The sequence below is a fragment of the Numenius arquata genome, chromosome 15, assembly GCF_964106895.1.
Source record: "Numenius arquata chromosome 15, bNumArq3.hap1.1, whole genome shotgun sequence".
Classification (NCBI taxonomy): Eukaryota; Metazoa; Chordata; class Aves; order Charadriiformes; family Scolopacidae; genus Numenius; species Numenius arquata.
Genome location: NC_133590.1, coordinates 1,287,161 through 1,313,012, shown reverse-complemented (window position 1 = coordinate 1,313,012; position 25,852 = coordinate 1,287,161). Strand labels below are relative to the sequence as shown.

Sequence of the window (25,852 nt, the reverse complement as noted above, 5' to 3'; positions counted from 1 at the left end):
TCAGTAAACTAACTCCTCATTGGAGATGATGCATAATGGAAAATACATTTTTAATGGCCACTGAATATATAATTAATTCATTGCTTCATGCTATTACTAGAGATACGTAGCACTGCCACGATGGATGTGCTTTGGTAGACAGCACACAGAATTTAATTGCAAAATCCTATGATAGTAGATAACACTGACAGTAGAGCACTCTTGAGTTAAGAATCTCCCTTTTCTAATGTGAGCCAAATTTTTTTTCTCGGCTGATGTAAAGTAGCACTACTGTTGCTGTTTTTTTTTGCCTGGGAACTTTGTTCAGAGGGATGATAAGGACTTTCTGTGTTTGCCTGGAAATCCCAGAGGAGCTCAAGCCAGATCAAGTCTACGCCATACGCGGAGCCAGTCTAGCACTTCTAGGCAGTGCCAGCATCGCTGTGTGTGCTCCCCATGGCTCAGGCATGCAAACACTTGCGTCTCAGAAATCTTTAATGGATATATAGTAGCCCTACTGCTGAATGAATAGGATAAGACTCTGAAAAATAGATTTTAATGTATTTTATAAATGCAGAGTTGGTGGTTTTGTGAGAAACGACTTTTTTTGTAGGAATAATTTAGGTTAGGATGACCCAGGAAGCATTCATCCCTATTTTTGGACTTGTAGCTTTTTGCAAGATCATTTGGGATCATTTTCCATGGGGTACAGGGTATCACATCTATGCTCAGGGTGGGGTATCTGCCCAGCCCTTGCCCTTGCTGTTACTGGCAAGGTGGGCTGCAGCTTGGATGAGATTCAGGCCTAGGAAAAGCTATTGCTCTTCTTGGAAGCAGAGCTAGTAAACCATCTAAATCCTCATCTTAACAAATCAGTGGATTGTACTGATCTGTGTGACCACAGATATCCTAACTTTGTTCCACGTAATACTTTCCTTATTTCTATGGATATTCTGTCTCCAGCTGGTGTACCTTGTATCTCTTCTTTGTGAGAAAGATTTTAGTATAACTGGCCTTACACAGAACTATATCAATGGCTGCAGCACGTTGGCTAAATAGTTTGTGAAACCAGAGTATTGCGTTAGTCATTTATACCGCTTCTGTGACTTTTTTTTACCCTCCTTATTCCCTCAGATCCTTAATTTCTTTGGTATGTTATTTTCATGTTAATAGAGACTGACCAATCAAAAATAGATTGTAAGGTCAAAGTGCTGATTAGACTTGAGTATGCTCATGAACAGACACATGATAAGAACAAACTGAGGTATTCTGGTCCTGGTGGAGATTATCAGCTACTATAAAAGCCTGCACGGTTCTAATTGTGTCAGCCTCTCAGTGCTGATTTACTCTGTGTTTCTAGAAACATGAACAGGAAAGGATGTATATGCATATTAACCCCAGGATCTATGTTGCTGTCTGAAGTTCATGAAAGGATTTACATAAAATGGGAACCTACTAAGTGTATGTTGATACACAGAAATATAAAAAATTTATATCCTGAAGTCAGTCTCTTTAAGACACTTGGCTCCCTTTTTTTTTCTGGCCACAATTCCTTTGCTTTCGAAAGTGTGCATATTTCTGTTTATTTGTGTGGTCAGTTAAATATGTACTTATAAATATGCATGAAGAAATGTGTCATAAAACTAGCTGGTGTTACTTGTTGGCTTCTACGGTGCTTTGAGCTTAATGTTAGCTAGTCATAATGGAACATTGAAATGTGTTTTTTATCAAGTGTGAGAGGGCCGGAGGTTAGCTTGAATTTTAGAATAATGTAATTCAAAGTCAGTTCAATGTTATTTGTCCTTGAAATTTTTCTTCGGGCAGGAAGTGGGGATTTTTGAAGTGATGCTTGCTGCCAAGATAGAATCATAGTCTTACGAAATCACTGACACCGAATGCCTTAATATTTAGCAAAATGTTTTTTTAGTCCTGAAAAGAAAGCATTAGGTAGAAGCAAATGATCATAAAATGAAGGTTCCTGTTTCCTAAAGCCAGGAGAAACTGAAATATTTACTAGTCAAAGAAATTTTATGTCAGCTCATATGATTTTAGTTTAATAAGCCCCCCATTTGCCTGTTTGTGCTTGGTCCTTGTACTGGGACTGGCAGATGACTGGAAATTACCTAACTGGACATAACTCCACTAGTGTTATTAATGAGGGGGTTACAACGATATTTTTCATTTGAATCCAATGACTATGCATAACAACATAAAAATTGTCTTTTCCTCTCTTTGCATGGATTGCAACTAATAGATTTCTAGATCTTAAGCCAGAATTATTCTCACCTTACTTCAGTCATCCTTCCTCCAAAGGACACCGCTCTAGACCCTTGCTACCCAAACTGCCATTAATGCCCGATACAGACTGTCATTCCCAGCTCTAGGCACCTAAATCAGGTGCCTACAGTTAGATTAGAAGAAGCCAGGCTGAGTATGATAAGGCTTGCAGACAAGTAAAAATGAATGGTTGATGTTTGTCCATGGTGGGTGGCACGTACCAGTTACCAGATTATGGGGCTACTTTTACACAATGTTTAGGACAGAGGAATCCCGGCTGGGCTGCTTATGTGCCTCTGCTCCTACCTGAATGTCACTATTAAGAATGTTCTCTTTCCGTAACTATAGCATTTTAACGTTCCTCTTTGAGCCAGTTCATCAAGCAAGTCTTAATAAACTGAACAGATAGACCTGGGAATCTCCATTAGAATAATTTTAGCCATTCTCTGGACTGAAGTAAGAAATAATCCTGTACTAGTGTTAGTAGGTAGTACCCCTTAACAGAGTAATATCCATCCTAGACTTTCAGATATCTGTGAAAGTCTTCTATAGAAAAGCTGACATAAGGGAAATAACTGCATTTTTAAATTTCCTTAAGTGTGCTACATAACTCCGACACTCTATCCCAGCAATATAAGCTGATTTCAACATCAGGTTTGCTCCTGAAACTCTGTAGATGAATTTTATAACTTTAGGTGCTCTGCCAAACCTCTGTGAATTAATGAGCAATTCCTGCTGACTTCAGTGAGCCTTGGATCACGTTCATAGAGTTATTAAGGGATGCAAAAAATCTTGGAATATACAAATAGATTTTGTTCTGTGATTGAATGTGATAATTTAAGTGTTCTAATTAAAAAGAGAGAGACTAGGAGAAGGTCACAGCTAAGTGTTTTTGAATATGGAAGCTGCTTTCAAGTGGTACAGAAGTGCCACGCTTAAATCAGTTATGCTAAACCACATTTAAAAGATTATTTTCCTTAGCTTTGTAGCGAGTAACATTTCATGGTTATAATTCAAGAAAGCAAAATAAATCCTTGAGTCCAGCCTTCTGCGTTAGACCAGTCATCATATTTTTCACCAAAATGTTGTTTACATTAAGTTCTATGTGTTTAATGAGACGGAGACATTTTAGTCCTCAGAAGTTTATAGTTTACCCAAAAGAGATCAGGAGATACCAGAATGTCAGCAACATCTAAACCACTTTGATTTTAGTGACAAACTCACAAGATACATGAGAAGGAAGTACCAGATAATTGTCATCTAAAGACTATTTTATGTGCCAATTAGCCAATGTCTAATCCTTCAGAGAAAGGCAAAAAGCCTAGAATATACATGGCCAGCTGTATATTGGAGAAAAAACATCTTCTGAATCCCTACTGAATCCTTAAAATTGTGATTTCTTAAATCAGTGTCTTGGTGAAAAGCTGTAAACTTCAGCATACAGATGGTAATGTAGATTTTCCTTTGTTTCCTGTGGAAATAAGAGACATTGCGAGACTGTCATTGCCATCAAACCCAGCTTCCTGCATGCAGGACGGTTTGGGTTTTGTTTTTGGTTTGTCCCCATCTCTTCCCCCCAGCCCCCCGAGATGCTGAGTCGCTGAGTTCTAGAGACACTAAATGATGAACGATGATTAAGTTCAGTTAGAAAAAAAGTTTATTTGAAGTTTCCTGTTGTCTCTAGCTTCTATAAGCTGGTATCTTGCTTTGCTTTGTCAGAGAACATGTACAACTTACTACTGGATACCTTTCCTGTGCACTTACTGACATCAGGCAGGTCACCTCTCCATCTTCCCTTTGAGGACCTGAGTAAATGCTGTTCCTTAATTGTCATATTACAAGCTTTGCTATTAAGCTTCTAAAATTTTTGTCTTCTGGAATATTTCCCTCTCTCAATTGAACTCTGTCTGCTGCTTGCACATTTTTTTTTGAATGTGGAAAACCACTCTTGTCACAACAATTTAACGATAGTCTTGGCAATACAGTCTAGATTGCAACATAACTTAATGGGTGTATTGCTCCCCATTGCAATAGTGCTTCTGCCAAAGCATAATACAGAAAGATCATGTTGAAATGATTATCTGTGACAACCTCTAATCCCTTTTCAAAGGCACTGCTTGCCAATATAGTTTCCTATCCTGTGAATACTGCCTGCATTATTTGTCCCCACATTAATTCATAGAATCATAGAATGGTTTGGGTTCGAAGGGACCTTAAAGATCATAGAATCATAGAATGGTTAGAGTTGGAAGGGACCTTAAAGATCATCGAGTTCCAACGCCCCTGCCCTGGGCAGGGACACCTCCACTAGAGCAGGTTGCTCCAAGCCCCATCCAGCCTGGCCTTAAACACTTCCAGGGACGGGGCATCCACAACTTCCCTGGGCAACCTGGGCCAGTGTCTCACCACCTGCACAGTAAAGAATTTTTTCCTCATATCTAATCTAAATCTCCCCTCTTTCAGTTTAAAACCGCTACCCCTCATCCTATCGCTCCACTCCCTGATCAAGAGTCCCATCCCATCTCTCCTGTAGCCCCTTCAGGTACTGGAAGGCCACAATAAGGTCTCCCCGGAGCCTTCTCTTCTCCAGGCTGAACAACCCCAACTCTCTCAGCCTGTCTTCATAGCAGAGGTGCTCCAGCCCTTGCAGCATCTTTGTAGCCCTCTGCTGGACCCGTTCCAACAGGTCCATGTCCTTCCTGTGCTGAGCACTCCAAAGCTGGATGCAGTACTCTAGGTGGGGTCTCCCCAGAGCAGAGCGGAGGGGTAGAATCACCTCCCACGACCTGCTGGCCACGTTTCTTTTGATACATCCCAGCATGCGGTTGGCTTTCTGGGCTGCCAGCACACATTGCTGGCTTGTGTTGAGCTTCTCGTCAACCAACACCCCCAGGTCCTTCTCCTCAGGGCTGCTCTCAATCTATTCTCTGCCCAACCTGTATTTGTGCTTGGGATTGCCCTGACCCAGGTGCAGGACCTTGCACATGGCCTGGTTGAACTTCATGAAGCTTGCATAATTTCTTGCATTTGGCTGTGTTAAAATATGGGGTTTTGACAAATGATTTAATGAGCTGTTATTAACTTTCCCCACAAATTTTTGCCTTGTCCACAAACTGTACTGGCAGAGCTTGATCACTGTCTAAAGATCAATGATGCGAAAAAAAGTAGAATTGAAGCTGATTCCTGCTAGAAATGGGTCTGTTTTCTGATTTCATTGTATCAGCAATTACAGTTGAGATCTGTCAGAAGGTTTGTCTTCATCTGTCCGGTCTCCTCATGTAACATATATCTGTCAAGAAAGATGTCTTCTGGTGGGAAGTTAAATGGACAGGAAAAAATCCAAGTGTAATGTATAACTTTATCTAAAAGTCACATAACACTCTAAAACAAAGCAAAGCTGGCAATCAGGCAGATAAAACCAATTTTTCATGAAACTCTAATAAATCAGTCTTAGTTATACATTCCCTTCTAGTTTTCTATTAGACCATCATATGATTTTATCCAGTATTGATGTAAGGATGAGGTGTTATTTCAAAAAGCTATCCCTTTTAAGATGCTTCTGAATGTCAGAATGTTATAAGTTTTCTTAAACTAAATGAAGAAGAGCTTGTACTGTCAGTTCATGATAGAGCTGATTGATTTAACTAGCAGGTCTTCAGAGTTACAAATACGTATGAGACTCAGTGGTGATTTACTTTGTTGGCACGAAGTTTAACAGACTGTGATCATTGCAGTGATCCAAACTTGATTTTTAAGTATGCTCTCTGCCACTCTCTTGACAGCTTTTCTATATGGGATTACTGTGAATGTCTGTGAAGTGCACAAAGTAATAGTCTTTGTACATAAATTTCAGTAAAAGTTAAAATGTATGTTAATTGAATTGTGCACCCATTACCGTATAAGGCACACCCTTTGGCATTTCTTTGCCATGTCTTGAAGATTCTCTTCACTAATGCAGGACAGACTGACTTTAGTTTTCTTCTGAAGATCAGTAGATTTCTTCTGAAGTTGTTGCTATACGTACAGTTCCTGCCAAACATACGGAAACGTAGGAACTGAGTGCCTCGTCGAGTCTGCTGCCCTGGCTTTGACACTGTCAGCAGGAGACCTTTCAGAGGAAGTTCAGGGGAAACCCTGGTGGATAATTATGGGAAGGCTCATTCTGTTATTAATACTTTGCTTATTTAGTAAGGCTCCATAAATTGTATTTAGCCTCACACACAAAAAAGAAATTAACATTAACTATTACTATTATTCTGGTTTAATTAAAGCAAAGCTATGCTCAGCAGCTTGTATTATGTTAGTAAAGACACATTCCATAATGTGAGTTGATTTTGTTCCCCCCATCCCCCACCCCCAACTCCTCCCTAGAATGTTATAGAATCCTAGAATTGTCTGGGTTGGAAGGGACCTTTGAGATCCTCTAGTCCAACCATCAACCTAACTCTGATAAAAACCATCACTAACCCATGTCTCTAAGCACGATGTCAACCCGTCTTTTCAATCCCTCCAGGGATGGTGCCTCAACCCCTTCCCTGGGCAGCCCATTCCAAGGCTTAAGAACCTTTTCAGTGAAAAAATTTTTCCCAATCTCCAATCTGAACCTCCCCTGGCACAACCTGAGGCCATTTCCTCTTGTCCCATCTGTGACTTGGGCAACGAGACCGACCCCCCCCGGCTACACCCTCCTTCCAGGGAGTTGTAGAGAGCGAGAAGGTCTCCCCTCAGCCTCCTTTTCTCTGGCTGAATCTGAGGGGATGTAATTTTCTGCTGAGTTTTCATAAGTGCTTGGCTGGGCAGACTGGCTGCACAGCACAAACACTTAGGCCACGAAGACGATGAGGGCGTGCAGAGCAGGATGGTTTTGTCCTGACAACACTACTGCTGTCTAGCTCTTGGACTGCGACGCAGTTCTGTGCTAGGACAATCTGTTTGAGCTTGAAGTACCTCCAAAGCTAAGCTAGTTGTCTTTTGGTGGTTTGGAGTCACCCAACGCTACAATTCTGTTGTGTTACTTCATAATATTTTGAAAAATACTTCAACAGGAAAGAAAGAAGAGATGTACAAAGTCCTGTTTCTGTGATTCCAGAAAAACTAAGCCTAATTTAATTTCAGTAAGCTTTCTGGAAAGTCAGTATTTCCTCTCAGACGTGCAACAATAGCACTGATTATATTGAAATGCTGCTAATGAACATTTCCCCCAATCCCTATCACCTTAACTAGTCAAGGATCAAGTGTTGCTCCTACCAATAAAATATGATATAATAGGAAAGAGTCTAATTATTCCCAGCCACAATTCCCACATAGCCAGCTGAACACTGCATTGTCATCTACTTAGAATGGTCCATCGTTAAGCATGTGCCTTGCATGATGAGATTCCCCCTGAATTCTTGTGTGACAGTTGGCAATAATGTGCTCTGTTACAGTCATACATGGGAAACTGTAGCAAGACTTTAAAACAATTAAAAAATGGATTATAAATCACACTTATTTTTAAATGTAATGATTTTTGAGGGTCTGACACATCTTTTGAGGCTGGCAATATTGTACCTGTAATAATAGTATAGTACAGTGGTAGGTGTAAGTATTAATTGACTCTGTTGCTGTTGCACCCAAGAAAATTGGGCTGAGTTTCCTACAGTGTCAAGTTTTTAACCCTGGAGGGACAAAATCTAAATGTATTCTTGGATTATCAAAACCTGAAAAGAATGGAAAGAAACAGAAGAACAAGCTGTCAGTGGTCTGAGAACTTTTCAGTCAAATGATCTTGTTGCAAAGTTAACCTACAAAGTCTTCCAATAGATGCACAATTTCTTCTAATCCCTATGTGTAATTTATAGTATGCAATAAACACATAGATTACCATGAGGGGATGCTGCAAGCCTACAGTCCTGCTTTAAGCTGGAGCTTTCTATTTGAACTTTCAACTGAGTGCAGAACAAAGCATTTATAGATTCTTTCAGGAGTGCCAGATGTTTAACTACTTTAACATTTGCATTACAAACGGAAATTATTTTGAAAACAAAAGAAGACACCTAATAAACTTAGACCACATAGAATGACACATTTCTTCTTTAGTGTTACTCAGTTGGGGTAGATTTCAACCCCGTCTTCCTCTAGATGCAATTTGGGGGCTTATAAGTGCTATGTCCATAACACATTGCCAGGAGCCAAGCGGGGTCTCAGCAGTGTGCCTGCCACATCCTGGCACCATCAGCTACCGAGATCTTACCTAAAGTATTTCTGCATTTCTCAGTACTGACTTCTCTGCTTCTCAACTACTTGGAGAGATGCGCTTATTTAATATGAACTTCTTTGTGCAATTACTCTGTTAATTATTCTGCACATATTCAACTAGGAATAATGTCATGTTTCCATGAAAGCTCTGCACAAATTCTGCGTTTTAACATTACAGTGACATCATAACAACTCCTTAGGTAAGGTGCTTAATCACACTTAAACCTTCAGCTGTTATTAGTGTTAAAAGGAGAATGAAATGACTGGCTTTCCTTCATAAACGCAAGTGTTTAAATTACATTAGCTGCTAAAGGTCAAAAGCAAAACATTCAAATGCAGTGACACAATATAGACAATATATGCTTAAAGAGGCAGTAAAGTCCCTCATAGCCCATCTGGATATTCACCATGTGACACGGACAGGAGCAGCTCCTTAGTTTGCTGACATCTGATGGACCAGATGTTGCAACTGGAAGAATTCTTTCCACCGCTCTGAACCTCGGAGCAGGAGGGTGGGACATTCCATGGGGATGGCACCTTATCGTGCAACATTTTCCCCAATGCTTTTTTCTGGAAAAAAAAAAAAACTCATAAAAAAGGAAAGATTTAAGAAATAAAGCATGCTTCTTAAAACCAAGATTTAGAAGTATTATATCTTGGTTATGAGATTGTTAAAATTCCTTATTAATCTTAAGTTTGAGGAATAACGTTTAGGAAAAAGTGGGTGATATTGTGGAAGATTTTGTAGCCGATTCTCCTGAACAGCGAGTGTTAAGGAGCCATGTGCTAGAGTCTGACTTTCTCTTTTTTGCAGATGGTCCTGTCTCCGTTGGAATGAGTCTGGATATTGCAAGCATTGATACAATATCGGAAATAAATATGGTATTGTAGCTTTTGAAATCTTTTTTGCTTTGCTTCTTGATAAGCCAATGTCCTGTGTTTACAGCTGCTGGCGATGTGACTGAGGCTTTTCTCCTGGTGCAGTCAGTGTGTGTTAGGAGACGGAAATTTATTTCTCACTACAGGTAGTGGTTATAGCACTATAATGAGTATAGAAATACAGATGCAAAGCACACCTCTCATAGATACAAACAGAAATTTGTATACTGAGCATTAGTCTTAACGAAAGGCATGTAGAGCAGTATTTATTTTCCAGATGAAATGTCTAAATCTTTATGCATTTCAGAAAATAAACCGTATATTCATGTCTTTGAAGCCACTCCCTTTCCTTGTGATTAGACACAGCTGAACTCATATTGTTTTTTCTTTTACTGTTACTCGTTAATTTATTCCAGCTGTGTTCCATTACATTTGTATAATTTATTTTTGAACAAACTATGAAATGGAGTATGCTTTTCTATTGTTCAAGATCCAATGTTAGTACATAGAAATAAAAGGTAAATTTAATTAATCAGATACTCAAAATTAGAAAATATTTTTGTGTATGCATGCATAAAAAGTGTGTACACACACACATATACATAAATAAAATAAAAGTGTACGTATGTAAAAGTACCTTACCATTTCATTAGTCAGGCTTCCACAGAAGTTGAATAGTAGAATCCCTCTGTACTTAGTAAGTATTAGTTAGTGTTTAGAAAGGGAGAAGTAAGGTCAGAACTTAAGATGAATTTATCATACTGATAAAAACACACCATAAAAATCAAAAGTTGATTGAAAAGGTGCTAAGAAATGATGTGACTACAAGGCGTATTTGCTCTGAAACTGAACTGGCCTGAGAGCTGTATTCAAGGTCTTGATAAATTTGGCACCACTTATGATGCTGAAAGGATAAATTGTGCTAAAGGATAAAAATTCCCTTCCTATTTCGCTCACTTCTTTTGTCTATCTGAATTTCTACAACTTTTTCCAAAGTTTTCTTAAAAAAATGCATTATTTAGCAGTTTATGTGAACGAAATGGCATTTGCAACTACTTATATAAATCATTCTAAAATTTAAAGATTTACAGAGCCAGATTTTCCGCTTACGAAACTCTGATGACTTCAGCTGATTTATAGCCCCAGACTTAGGCCATCGGCTTTTACTGTAAAATTCCAATGACATTAAGAGCAAAATCTACTCAAGATAATGTTTCTTAATGATGTCAACCTCGCATCAAGTCCTGGAAAATTTGGCAGTACAGGAGCCAGTACAACTGCTGTCGGAGTGCCAGCATTTAAGAATGGGACATGGAGTCACAGGCCATTTGTGCCCAACAGCTGTTTCCATATGCTTTTGTAAAACAGAATATAATACAGCCTTGCTCTTTTTTAATAATTTTGTATTTTCTTTCAGGACTACACGGCTACCATATTTCTAAGGCAGCGATGGACTGATGAGAGACTTTGTTTTGATGGTAATAAGAGTTTAAGCTTAGATGGTCGGCTTGTGGAAATGCTTTGGGTACCAGATACCTTCATAGTTGATTCAAAAAAGTCTTTTCTTCATGATATCACTGTTGAGAATCGTCTTATAAGAATATACCCTAATGGAACAGTCTTGTATGCTCTACGGTATGTATATACCACACACCAGCCCTTTATGTTTGGCTTCTTCTTACACTTTAAACTTTTGAGGTTAGCATCGTTTTACGCTTAAGAAACTGGTCTGTTTGTAAAAGTAGAATATGCATGGTCTTGTAGTTTTACAAATATGTAATATTATTGACCATTATGATTAAATTCTTAACTTTATTAATGTCTCCTTTTCTTCCCTAAATAGGCCATTTTGCTTTCACGTAGATGAAATACAGGAACTGCGTTTTGCCATTCCAGTTGTTTTGCAGTGAAGCCATCACAGAGGAAAGCAGGCTGTGATGATTGATTTGCATTATTTAGCGCAGATTATCCTGTATGATAGATTTTGATAAATATAACAAAATTGTAAAATATATTGTAAAATATCACCAAAGGAAAATGAATGCTGTAAGTGAGAACAAGAGCTGGCCTTTGGACTGCCACTAAACTCAGCTATTCAGGAGTGGTTTCCTTTTTGGGATGCTATTACTTTTCCATGTTGAACAATGGCAAATATGGGATTTTTTTCTCAGTGGATTATATTTATTGTTACTGAACAATTTTATCCCATTTATAATCAGCAATACTCTTCTTTTTTTTTCTTTTTTTTTTCCCAAGGATCACCACAACTGTTGCATGCAGCATGGATCTGACCAAATATCCAATGGATAAGCAGACATGTACTTTGCAACTGGAAAGCTGTAAGATACTTAATCCTTACTATTTTTATACAATTAAAAAAATGTGATCTTCTCTAAGGGCTACTGGATATTACTGGGGTGGAATTTTCAAAGCAGCCAAGGGACAGTATGTGACCAGTCCCTCTTGAATTGTTATTTGTATACAAAGAAAAATGCATAAGGTTTCACTGAAAATAGCATGTCAGTACTGAAATGCTGCCATGCTATTAATGATTAAACAAAACCTCAGAAGATTATTGTAGGCCTGTTTTTTCCTCACATCCTGCAGTTATTCTGTTGGTCTTCAGGGGGAGTTCTGTGAGCAGACATTTTCCAGCACAGCAGAGAAAATATTTATTTTATTTTATTTTTCTCTTTCAGATAGTATGTATTTTTTTTTCTCCCTTGAGGCACATTTCTTTAGGAAAGAAAGAAATTAGAATAAGACTAATTTGTAAGGCATAGAGTTCATACTTAATTAATTTACTGTCTTCATACTGAAAAAAAAAAGGTAATTGCTTAGACAGTTCTGTTCTGAGATGGGTATATACAGATCCTTCTATGACTTATTTAATTCTCTCTGTGCCAGTGCCCTGGGAAAAAATTTCATCAATTGACAGACTAAGACTAATGTACCTTTATACATTCTCATTTTATCAATTAATGTCCTCATAATTTTCATTCAAATATGCTCTCTAGGACTTTGTAGACATGGTTGCTTTGCAAATACCCAAATGCACGTTTATAGTTCACTTTTTGCTATCATTTCTATGATAGGATCCTATCAAAATATTTTTGCATGGGATAATGTGAAAGGATACCCAATCCTGTAAAATGAAAATAGATGTTGAAATGTATGTCAATACATATTCAAAATCTTTTGGACGGTTTTTCAGTACTTGTCAATTTTTATTCTTTACCATGTCAGATGTGTGTGTTGTTTATCTCCTGTTGATAATGACCAATGAGAAGATTGCTGCAAAGTTTCATTTTAGACAGAACCATAAAGGGAATCAGCCCCCAAACCTTCCTCAGCCAGGAGTTCTTCTAGAATCAGCAGTGTTATGGTATCTGTTTAACAAATAGTAATTTGAGTTAGAATTTGGATTTATTCCTAATTTATTTTCCTTTGGAAGAGCATATTGGTAAGTCAATGCATACGGATTTACATTAGCAGCGTTGCCTAATGAGTCATTTAACATTTTTTCCAGTTCCAGAAAGAAATCTATGTCCCACAGGAACTTAAATCTATTTGACAACACTGAAAAAAAAAAAAAAAAAAAAAGAGAATTCCCTATATAATTAAAAGTAAGCAATTTTCAGAATGATTCCATCTGCTTTTTCAATAAGGCACGAATGTCTCCTGTCCAATGGGAAAACAGAAACGTCCTCACAAATGCTCTCATGACATTGGTGTTTAGTTTTAAGGAAAACAGTGAGAAACAATAAATGCAAAGGGAAGAGTGTGCCTTTAGCTGTGGCCCTTTTTCTTTGGTGCACTGTAACGCTTTCTTTTGGGGACGCTGGAAACAGTGTTTGCCCCCTCTTGAGATAAGCTATGGGAGTTTATAGATGAATAATGACATCATCCCAGAATACTGCTTGCAAATACCATTAGCTGGAATTAGGAATTGTTGATACAAGAATACATACACATCCACACAAATGCTGACATTTATAAATAAAATATAAAATGTATAGCAAATATTTAAGCTGAGACAAAACGTTAAGCCTGTTATTAAGTGATTACTAATGTAAAGACAAACATGACATGATGTTATCAAGCAAAGGCTTTACACAATAAAGCATCCCTAGCGGCCTTTATAAGGTGCTCTTCTGCTATTAGTAGTTAATAAGATTAATTGACTCATACTTTCTACATAACAAAATATATTTCAGCCAAAAAGTGTATTGTTTTTTCCTTTCCCTCCTGTTATTGCAACACTTCAGGTGGTGGTACAGGCATATGTTAGGAGACAGAGAGATTCCACTCGGAGTCTTTGTTGATACAGCAGATGTGACATTCGTGGACTTGGAGGGCTCCTGCCTCGGTTGGTGCTGCCAGGGGGTTCATGCTCTCTGCTGTGTGGTAGGGAACCACCTTCAGACTGGGCTGAGGGCTTTTTTCCTCTCCCCACCCCTCCAGGCCTCCAGTCCAAATACATATTCATGTTTTGGGCCCATCTCTGAAATTTTATTTCCTTTTTGAACTTGTCCTTTAGGATTTATTCAGTGAAGAGCCATGTGAAGGCACTTAACTCGTGCTTGACAATCAAGGGAAATTATATTTAGCAACAGAAAGGTAAAGAAACTCATTTGTATTAGGCATTATGAATGTTTAATCTCAAATTTGCTATTCCTGTAGTTAACCCTGTTGACATTAGATACTCATACTGTATCAGCGAAGTACAAGAATGAGTTATTTTCAGCTTTAGGAATCAGCTAGAATGAAAACTCAGTGTCATGTAAAGAGAGTAGAGATTACTTGTAGAAGCCAAATAACATGGCTTAAGGATTTTGTCTCTAAATTTTAAAAACATTTTATAATTAGTAAAATATTAATTCCCTAAATAAAGAATAACAGCACAGAGGGAGCACTGTGCTATTTAACTTTACTGACTATTGGGAAGACTTTTCTCATGAAAATTCTTCACAAATAAGAGTTTTGGAATTAATATTTTCAAAGAATTTTCATAGGATGGATCACCAAAACCTAATAATTGTTCAGCTAATGAAAGTACTTTGGAGCAAAAATGGTTCTATTAAAGCAAAACAACCTCCATTTGGAGATATGCTTGTTATCACCCATCCAGGCATCGGGAATTTCTCCCATCTCACAAAACTTGGAAGACTCAGTATCTTGTAAAAATAAATAAGCATTTACTGTGGTACTCTCTAGTTCTTTGGACTTTATTTAAACATCTGCAGCTGAAGATACTGAAGGGAAGTGAAATGAATCCATACCTAGAGTCATGCATAAAAATGCTTCTATGCATCTCTTTGTTTTGACTGAGGACAATGCAGTGATTTGTTTATAGGAAATGTCACTTATTTTTCGTCTCCCAAATCTGGGAAATTTCCCAGCATGTGATTTTAGCGAATTGAGAACTTAGTTTGGATGCACGTGCTTTTGGCTGAGTTTTTTGGCACAGCAGCATTTTGGCTTTAATTGCTATAAATGTGGTAATGTGAGCAGAGATCTCTGGTCATGATACCTTTTCAGAAAACCGCCAGTGATAGTGAAAACACAATTTACATATAAAGAATGCTCAGGGAAGGAATTTCCAGGTGAAATCATCATTTTAATTGGTAACCAACACAATTTCCTTTAAATGAAATTTCTAAACTCTTGTTTTTCCAACATTAAATGGCTGTAGGAAATCAGTTCTTTTTTGTCATTGCAAGAACCAAAGCCATTAACTTAAAAATATTAAAATGCTCTTTTTGTTTATTTTAATGCATGTCTTTTTCTTTGATTCTAGATCTTTGTTCTTTTTGCAGCATATACCCTTGTGCGATGTGTTGCATTATTGTTTCACACTGTAATTTACTTACAATTGACTGGAGTCTAAAAATAATCATCTGCTCATGTTTCTGTCCCCTAAGCTTAGCTATTAACGTGCATAATACAAGTCTGTCAAATACAAGAAAGATTGATCTAAGTAAACTAAAGGAAAAGATGTTCAAATGCTCTCTTTTAACATGTAAATTACATTAACATAATCTTGAATTAATCATATTCACTAGTCTGAAAATTGCTTGCCTTTTAATATAATGGGAAAGAACCTACTGAGGTATTTTAGCGATGATTGTGCCACATATTGACAAGTGTGTGCAAAATACAGTTGTCTTCTGATAGATGATCCATGTCCCCGCTCAGCTCTTAATTACTACTTGAAGGTTAAGAAGAAGAAGGTTAAGAAGGTTAAGAACGGGGCCCCTGAAGCGTGCCATGCTGTTGAGCCTGTAGAAACATCGAAGCTGGCGTCCTTGGGAAGCATCCAAGCTTCTAAATCAAAATGTCATCCCAAGCGATGACCCAAGGCCGGCTGAGAGCAGAGTGCCAGCGCGCAGCCACCCTGCTGCTCTCCTCACCCCTTTGTTTCTATGGGAATGGGGACCAAATGCATTGCATTGAGAAGGAGCAGCCTGAGATGCAGCAAAGGGCACACTTAATGTTTAGTCCAAACGCTGGCAGTGCTGTAACTCATAAAAACAGTATTTATTCAAAGCTTAATAGCTTTTTACCTTTAGAATTTAGAATGTGGTACTATTTTCTTTTATCAGTTTGTTGTCTGTACTAGAATAAAAGATAGAGAAAAAACCACCTCCAAAAAGTCAGCTTTTAAATTATAAGACTTTACATGTTATTGGGAGTTTTGTTGTGAACAGGCATTACATTCTGCCAGAACTCATCATTGTTTATGTCTAATTGTGCTGTCAGACAGACAAATAAGAAACAGCTGAACTGTAAGTGGGTTCAACACAAATTAATTATTGTGTAAAATAAACACTTTTATTGGCTTGTGTATCACTACAGGGGGTTACAACATCAACGATGTCATGTTTTACTGGACTAGAGGAAATGATTCAGTTCGAGGTTTGGACACGCTCCGACTGGCACAATATACAGTAGAAGACCACTTTACCTCGGTATCCGAAGCGGTGTATGAGACAGGTAAAAACACCCTTGTAACATTTTCTAGGTGCATTTCAGAGTATGGCTCTGGACACAGAGCGGCATTAAGGAACTGCTTTCTCTACACTTGCCTTTCTCTTAGGATGACAGTTCTAATTTTCTGCTAGATTACATTCTTGAAACCATACATACGTTTCCAGATGTTACCAGCAGAGACCCAGCTAATGTAAAGGTTGAGAGTTTTTGAGCATTTTCTTGGAGGCTGTGCATTATCTAAAGAATGATAAACAAGAGATGTACTCCTACTTCTACATAATGTCAGAGAGGGCTCTTGTGAAGGAAGAAAAGCCTGTAAGTTGGGCATTTAAATCGGAGAGAGACTAGGGACCCTGGGTACCCAGCTCAGAACAGTTCCCAGCCTTCCTAGAAATAGCCACTCTGGTTTTATTAGGCAAGTCGAAAACCTCTATTTAGCCATGGAAATTTCTGTGAATATGCTGGGTGCTTTTACAACTGCAAAAAGTTGGGCTTTGTCCTGGTTTGAGGTTGAACAGAACCAACTTTCTGTTCAGGAATTTTACATCTTAGCTCGGCCTCTTCTCACTCTGAAATTAACGGCATATTGTGGAGAAAACTGCCCGTTCTCAGAGTGATAAGACCAATGTTTGTGCTCCATGCCAAGGAACGGTGTCCAGAGAGGCTCTTCCTTATACTTATGCCTATAACAACCAAGGTCAGGTAACTTTGTTATTTGCCCTGTTGGAGGGTCAGAAACGGAAAAGCGTAGAGGGGTCCCACCTGTGGGGAGGAGTGGGCAGGAGAGAGGACCCAAACCTGACCAACAGGGTGTTCCATCCCATCTCCCCATGCTCAGTGTAAAAGCTGTAAAAGCTGAGGGATCAAAGGGTCAGCCCTACTTTCTTCAATGGCCGACGTCCGGAGAGGACTCTGTCTGTTCCTCTGCCTTTGATCCCGATCCATGTGTTCCTGACTCCAGAGCTGGAACCCAGTTCCCATCCGTCGCCGAGTCCAGTCTGGGACTTCGCCAGTGCCTGCCGGTGACATCATCCTGGGAGCTTGATATGGTTTTGTATATATTGTATCTATTTCATTATTTCCTTTTTAATTTTAATATTAATATTTCATTAAAGTAGTTTAGTTCATTCTAAACTTGTAAATCTCTTTATCTCTTTCCCTTTTTCTCCTGGAGTGAGAAAGTGGGGGGAGAGCATCTGTTGCATGTAATTGTAATTTGTCCTAAACCATGACAGATTTCATGCCTAGTGCTTGTCAGGGTTGTCCTTTATCTCCAGCCTGGTGGGCAGCAGAGCGCAGATTGCCCAACCTGAGATTCCTCTGCCTGGGGAAGAGTCAGAAGCATTTCCACAGACCTGCTCTTCTGCTGATCTTAGGAAACTGCTGTAGGAAGTTTCCACTAACTGCAGGACATAACCTCATGAAAGAGCTTGCTCCTGTTCATTTTCCAGGGATTTTGAAAGGGCTTTCAAAGAGTTCAATACCTGCCAAACCTGCTTTATGCTCTTTAAGTTACTCTCAGGTTCTTCATTGCTGTTCTTCACTGCATACTTAGTTTCTATTCTGCTCAAGTCGACATGCCAACCGAAAGGGTGATCTTTAAATGAAGACACATCCTTCAGAGCTGTAGTTTCACCAGAGGATACGTTACTCATTCTGAACAACAGAAATATAATTTCTCTATTCCATTGTTGGGTATTTCTGCTTTAATAATTCAACACAGGGAAATGTTATGACCTAATTTCAGGTATTAATTCAGGCTAAAAGTCAAAGTTCTCTGCATGGATGTAAGAGCTGAAATGAAATACGTACTAGTAGGCTCTTGCTACTTACATAAGTAACACCAGATTGCTTTCCTCCTCTTTACAGCTTCTGGGTAAGCAAGTTCAATCAAAGGAGAATAATTTTTATTGCTCTTCTGCCCAAAAGGATATTAGGGCCTGTTCACCATACAGGAAAGAGGAAGAGGAAACCAGCTTAATTCTTACCACTTTCTATCATAAGGTAGTAAGACTCTAAAGCTAAAAAAAGTTCAATTATTTTTTTACCAAATAGAATAAAAAGAATAAAAAGAATTTCCAACTATAGCTGAAGAGGCATGATCAGATGAACTGTGCTCTTTTCAGTAAATGATTCTGTTTTCCTCCCTTATGTTGGCATTAATTGTGTGTATATAGTCAAAAGATGCTTTTAATTATACATCTTAACCATGCAACTTAACTCCATTAAGATTTCCCACACCTGCTTGTCTCAGCTCTCCTGTTCAAGAAAGCCACATTATCAAGTGCTATGCAGTACTTTTAAAATGAAATCTCATAATCCTCTTAATTTTGTGTTGAGTCATGACTTAAGTGCTGTTTTCTACAGATTTTTTTAAGGGAGGCAGTGCCTACTGTAGCCCATAATAAAAGAAAAAAGCAATCAGGTTATGGAACCATGTAATCAATTTAGAACAGAAAAATGATGCTTTGCATTTCCTTAACACCATTAATAGGTATATGAGAGTATTTTATAAACAACAGTTGCACTATAAATAACAGCAATTTATAACAGTTACAATTCACAAGGCTAAAGCTGGAGATATGACAGAAGAGCTGTGTGTAGTATTTCTTAACAGAAAAAAAAGAAGCAATGAGGATTTGATACTCTGTGAACTTGAACAGACAGTACAGCAGCTACGCAAGTGAAATGTTGTACAGCAGCGCAAAACCCACCTTCACATACAGCCACTGACGGAACAAAATTCAAAATGTGGTCAGCAAAATTCCCGCATAAGTAACTTCAGTAAATGTAAGAAAAGGACATTGTGGATTAATCCTGTTTATAGAACAGCATGTATCACATAACAGTAATCACATTATTGTAATCACATAATAGTAAGTCACTTGTAATAATGTTAGCTAGACTGCTGGCTAGATTTTGGAGTTGATTTTGTTTTGGTACAGACCAATTTCATTTTGAACGTAGGTAATTAATTGCTAGAACCACTTCCTACATGTCTTTTAGCTACAGTCCTTATTCTGCATACAGTCTTGGACCTCAAAACCATGTATGTGCCTTGGTGGCTCTTGAGTTTTTATTTTAGCTGTCTAGCCAACACCACCTGTATTCTCAGAGTAATAAATAGTGATATAAAAAGCTTACATTTCTTATTGGAAAAATATAAAAGCAACAACTGTTACAGTCTAGCTTTTTCTGTAAATAATCTTAGAAATAAGGCTGGAATAGACTTTAAAAATCCACTTAATCTATTCTCATGTTGCAAGGCAAGATCGTCTGTATCTACAGCCTATTTCCTGACAGATGTTTCTGGGAGTAAGTTAGACAAACCTCCAAAGCGTCTACTTCACAACCTCCCTAGATGATTTTTTTTTTTCTGGAGATCATTAGAAGCATATTTTCCTCATGTCTAATCTTGATCTCCCTTGCTGCATTTCAGACCCTTTATGTGGATATGGAAGATAAATGTCCTGCTATTTTTCAGAAGCCTTTTCACTCTTCCATGACAGATATATCTTCTCTCAGACCAACACTTTCCCTCTTTTTAATTCATATAAACAGTTTTCTAGATCTTCTGTCTTTGCTATTGTTCTCCCATAGAATTTCTCATATTTTTGATGATGTGCAGCACCCAAAACTGGGTACCCTCTTCCCATCAGATATCCTCCATAGAGGGAAAGGTTTACTTAATGCATTTCATGAACTCTATTCCTCTTTATCCGTTCTGAGTTGATATTTGCTTTTCTTGAAGAAAATTATTTTGCTTTTCTGACCTTGTTCAGCTTGCTATTCTTTCTAGTACTACTTCTCCTTTATTGCACTACAGCTTCATGTTCCCTGTACTCTGCTTGGGGTGTTAGCAATTCCCATCTGAGTGTAGGACTTTGTACTTGCTTTTGTTGAACTGTTTCACTCAGGCTGTTTTTGATAGTTGTTGAGAAATTTGAACTCTAATCCTGTTCTTCAATGTGCTAATGCCCCTCTCTTAAAAGACACTTGGTATGTCGTGAAGTTTGTTCCTGAGCAGTAGTGGGCACAGGACAGACCTCGTGTTCCCACTCAATAAATGCTTCTATTTTCACAGCAAGCTATAGCTAATTAATCTCAATTAGCATTTTTAATTGGAGAAAGAAGCATAAATGTCATTTAATACTTGAGGCTAACTGGCTGTTGATAGCCTTTCTTCTGGCCAGCAACTTCCCTTAAGTCTTTCTCTCATTACTGCAACCCTTATGCCAAGTCTTCAGCAGCAGGAGCGAAGTGGCTCAGGTTGCCCAGGTCTGGTCTAACACCAAGTCTTCAGCCTGAACCCAGAAGGCAGGGAGACTTACGTCAAGCAGTCAGGGCTCTCAGTGCAATTCCCAGCTTAGAAAACTCTGAAGTCAGCAAAATGACATATTCAAATGGTATCATTTTGGCAGAACAGAAGGAGAGACAGAAGCATAAAGTCAGTCTCCTCTCCTTGATGCACAAAGACAAGACATTTGCCCTCTTGAAAAAGACTGCAAAGGGAGCTGGCTGCTGTTCCTTGTCTGCAGTCACTGCCAGGATTTTGATGTTTATGACAAATCCTGCTTTAGCCTCCTTGGGCTAGAGGCCTCATCAGACCTCGTTTGGCTGTGAAGTGCTGAAACTCTGCTGACCCCTGGCCACTCCACATTGCTGGTGTCTCAGGTGGGAGGTCACAACTAAGCCAGTGATGAGTTGCTCTCATTTATAACTAGTGATCTGAAAATCAAAAAGTATATAAGCCATAAAGGGTGTATAAGAGTGTATAAATGTTAACTCCTACACTGGGTGTATGTTCATCAACCAGTCTCTCTTGAAATAGAGGCATTACCTTGCTTTGTCCTACAGGCCCATCTGCAGTTTCCCAAGGCTCAGGAGATTTCTTAGTTAAAAATCAAACGTTTCTGGGATTTTCATTTCTTCTTTTTTGAGGTATGGTATACTGAGTAACTTCTCTCATTCCCTTTATCAGTTTTCTTATAACCTGTAATTGCTTTCCAGTTGTTATTTCTGAGAACATCTTCTTTGCCACACAGGGCTTACAAACAGTCTCAGAACCCTATTCAGTATAATCTTATCTGGTGAGTCTTTGGTCAGCCTTACCTAAGATTCAAGCAGTTACTTATGCATATGTATCTGTTACCCTGTTATGTTCAATTTATCTATCTGAGCTCATATATTCACTCTTTGTAAGCAAGGTTTTCCACTTCAGTTGATAATGAAAAGCTTTCTATCATGAGCTGTTCTTGTGATGCTTCTGCAATGCAGAACAGTTTAGAAAGAAAACAGTTTTGGAAAAGGCATGGAAAAAGTTACAGTAACATAAAACCATATTGAAATGCAATGAATGGAATGAATATCAAGGATATTAAGAAGAGGCGCTTTTTTTTGGTTAAGTTCTGGGAAGTTCTTTCTAGTATAGACAGAAGTACTACATTGAATGCACCCTCAGTAAGTTCGCAGATGACACCAAGTTGGGTGGGAGTGTCGACCTCCTGGAGGGTAGAAAGGCTTTGCAGAGGGATCTGGACAGGCTGGATGGATGGGCTGAGACCAACAGGATGAGGTTCAATAAGGCCAAGTGCGGGGTGCTGCCCTTGGGTCACACCAACCCCCTGCAGCGCTCCAGGCTGGGGGCAAAGTGGCTGGAGCTGCCTGGCAGAAGAGGACCTGGGGGTGTTGGTCGACTGTGGGCTGAACATGAGCCAGCAGTGTGCCCAGGTGGCCAAGAAGACCAACAGCATCCTGGCCTGGATCAGGAACAGCGTGGTGAGTAGGACTCAGGAGGTGATGGTCCCCCTGGACTGGGCACTGGTGAGGCCCCACCTCGAGGGCTGGGTCCAGTTTTGGGCCCCTCACCACAAAAAAGACCTTGAGGGTCTGGAGCGGGTCCAGAGAAGGGCAACGGAGCTGGTGAAAGCTCTGGAGAATAAGTCTGATGAGGAGAGGCTGAGGGAGCTGGGGGTGTTCAGCCTGGAGAAAAGGAGGCTGAGGGGAGACCTTCTCGCTCTCTACAACTCCCTGAAAGGAGGGTGTAGCTGGGGGGGGGTCGGTCTCTGCTCCCAAGGAACAGGCGATGGGACAAGAGGAAATGGCCTCAAGTTGCCCCAGGGGAGGTTCAGATTGGAGATTAGGAACAATTATTACACGGAAAGGGTTCTTAAGCCTTGGAATGGGCTTCCCAGGGAAGTGGTTGAGGCACCATCCCTGGAGGTGTTCAAAAGATGGGTTGACATGTGCTGGGGGACATGGTTTAGTGATGTTTGGTTTTTTTTGTCAGAGTGAGGTTGATGGTTGGACTAGATGATCTGAAAGGTCCCTTCCAACCTAGATGATTCTATGATTCTAAGTACACGTAAACACTTGGAAAACTTTCTGTGGCATAATTTTTTATAAGTATTTTTTTACAGGTAAGCTAAATAAATAAATATATCTCCACACAAACTCTTCATGAAAGGGTTTGCTTCAATCTTAGGAAATGTGAATTTCAAACTAATTTTTTGGAAAGCCAAATGGAAAACCAAAATGATGAACATGAAACACATGTTGAGAAGCCTGGCCTGATCTTTCATTTCCTTTAGTTCACCTCTGAAGAACAAATAGGAAAAGAGGTAATTCATAAGATCCTGAGTGTGAAGAAAAGACTGTTCTCTGAGGGAGGGACAAATGAGCTGAAATAACATATTAACCATCTGTGTTGACACCCTTAGCATCCAACATTAGTCAGAGAATTGCATTTCAGTTGCACGACTTATTTGTTTGATAAAGGTGGGAATACAACCTGTTCCTTAATGCACATGTTCATTGTAAACAAGCAATAAAAAATTCCATACTGAAAACTACATTTTCAGCATGTAGTTAAGGCGGTAAAATTCTATTTAAAGCTTTCCTGTACTATGACCTTAAAAGGTGCAAGAAGAGATGAAAATGATGCATTGGTAGAGTTAGATTGATGCGCTTGTGTGAGATGTACATCACACATTTTAGCTGGCACCCAAGGGGTTAGCATACATATTTCATGATAGAGAAGAATGTGCTCTTTGTGCCTGACTGCACACCCTGTGCAGGATACCAAAGTGCCTCTTACATAAAGAGTAATGTGGAGCAGTCTTTTACTGGAGTAGAGTTCATCAAAAAGTCCATAGGTAGTAACTGTTGGGAAGATGCTCCCGTGCTATAACACTAGAGGGGAATTTAGGAACTGCTGACAGCATTTGTAGAGCATCCATCCTTCCTTCAGGTGCCTCTGCTGTGACCGTCCACTGGTCAGAGGGCAGCAGGAAAGAGCAGAGATGCAGCATTCTGCCATCAGCCAGGAACAGATGCCATAAAAAAAATGGCATAATCAAAAAATGAACAACTTAGGGTGATAAGGAAGCCTGTTTAGGTTTATGTCTATTTCTCAGGCAGTGCAGGAATAGTCGGTGTTGATAAAATCATCAGTATCGTGGCAAGATCTGTACAAAGTGTCAGAAAAGCAGTGCTGTAAATTCGAATATTGTTTTTAGAAGCCAAAAGCCAAACTTCAAAGGCAAGTTTTAGAGAGGAATAAACTAGCTTTGTTTTTCCCTTCAGAAAGTTCTGCCTTAGACCCAGACCTACACCTGCTCAGCTACTGGAGAAAAGTCTATGCTGGTATAATTTTTATGATATTGAAACAAGTAGTCAGCCGGAGACAACTGAAAAATGATTTCTTTCACCTCTTTCTACAGTACTATTTTTATTTATTTATTTGTTTATTTTATTTAAAGCAGTAGAGAGAGTTAGAGTAGGTATGGAGACTATAGTCTGCTATCTAGATCTGTTCTTCATCTACAAGCTGGAGTTATTGTCTAGTTTTGTACTTCTGCCCTCTAGTAAGATCAATAAAGCCCAAGTAACTCAGCTTAATCTTCTTTTGCTGTGGGGTGACCTAAGTAGGATACCTCACCCTCTGGTGGGTTTTGAGTATGTATACCCACAGTCATTTAGGTTCAGATTCCTCTGAGAAACTGTTAAACACAGTAATTTGGTACTTTGGTAAGTGCTAACAATATGCCTTTTCTGCAGAGCATCTGCACAGAGATTATTTCCATCACACCATCAAATCTAAATCAGAGCAGTCGCACTGAGGTGACAACCATCACGGGCCAGAAACTTGAATGAAAAATAATCTCATTTTAATGCAATATTTTGTTGTCAGTAAGACTCAAGCAAGGGACAAACTTGACAATTTTGAGGAGTTAACTTGAGTTGTACTTGAGTTAACTGTAGTGAAACCAAGACTAGGATTCATGAACTTGTTCCACTTTTGATCTGACTGATGGCACCACAACCTCAGATGTGCAAGTCAAAGGCAATGAGATACAGCATTACTCTCTCATATGCAACTCATGTAATAGGAGTAGCATATCTGTTTCTTCTTAAAGATGATAACTTCTGGTACATGTGGAGTGTAGATGAAAAAAGGACTGTGTCTTCATTTTGTCCCATTGCTCATTTCTTTAGCATGATAAATATGCATTGCATACTTTTTCTCGACTACTATTTCTTCCCTCAGTTTATTACAGGAGGAGCTCATATGAATTCTATATATAGGTTGCTTCAAAATTTCCATTATAAAAACTCTTCTGAACTCTTTTGAGAAATGCTGACACTATTGTTATCATGCCAATGATGTATCTTTGGATTCTGGCAAGGAGAAAGCCTTAAAGTTAGAGAAATGCCTTTTCTTTGTTACCCGAAAAGCCACTCAGCTATAATCTGTTACCTCTCTAATTCTCTTTGTTGTTCACGTTGCTTCAGAAACTTCTGGCATCAGGAAAAATAACATGAAAGAACACAGGAACATCAAAGAGCTTGTCTACACTTGGAAATTGCAGCAAAGTGTGACTTTCAAGTTTGATTTTTTGAACTAACTTCCTATGTACACACTTGGCTTTTATACTAATGTGAATGGAGATACAGTTGTAGGGCGTTAACGAGGAGAGGGCATTGCTGTATGGCTGCTATCTGTCAGCTATTTCAGAGTTTTCCTTCTTAAAGGTAAGCTCTAAGGCTGAAAAACAGGAACTCCCAAGTGGCTGTGGAACCCGGCGGGAAGCACACTCCAGGCTCTTCACTCCCCTTTGCTGGGTTCATGGCACCACATCCTTCTCTTTGGACTGCGCAGAAACACAAGGCAGACGACTTTTGTGGAAGATTCAGTTTCCTACTAATAGTTTGCACCCTCTGTACTCTCACACCTCTGAGTTGATACCCTTCCCTCACTCACGTTGGCCGTGCCGTCATCCTTTGTGTTCTAGCTGCAACCGTGGCACAGTAATGACAGTTTGGGGTACAAACACTGCAGAAAAAAATCTTGTCTTTATATTTAAATTTATCTGGTTTGAGTTCTAGTTAAATAGATTGCAAGCAAAATTAATAAAATCCTTATTTTCTCTTAAGGTTTTAAATGCTTACTCCTACACGTTGGAAAGCCACAGATTTACAATTGCCT

General features: G+C 39.0%; 1 protein-coding gene across 1 annotated transcript in view; it reads left to right on the top strand.

Moving 5' to 3' along the window:
* Positions 1–25,852, top strand: part of LOC141472080 (gamma-aminobutyric acid receptor subunit pi-like) — a 48,394-nt gene that overhangs the window by 10,082 nt on the left and 12,460 nt on the right. The window contains exons 3-6 of the mRNA XM_074158873.1: positions 9,308–9,375; positions 10,790–11,007; positions 11,629–11,711; positions 16,231–16,368. Coding sequence (XP_074014974.1) covers positions 9,308–9,375; positions 10,790–11,007; positions 11,629–11,711; positions 16,231–16,368 — 507 coding nt within the window. The remainder of the gene's footprint in view (positions 1–9,307; positions 9,376–10,789; positions 11,008–11,628; positions 11,712–16,230; positions 16,369–25,852) is intronic.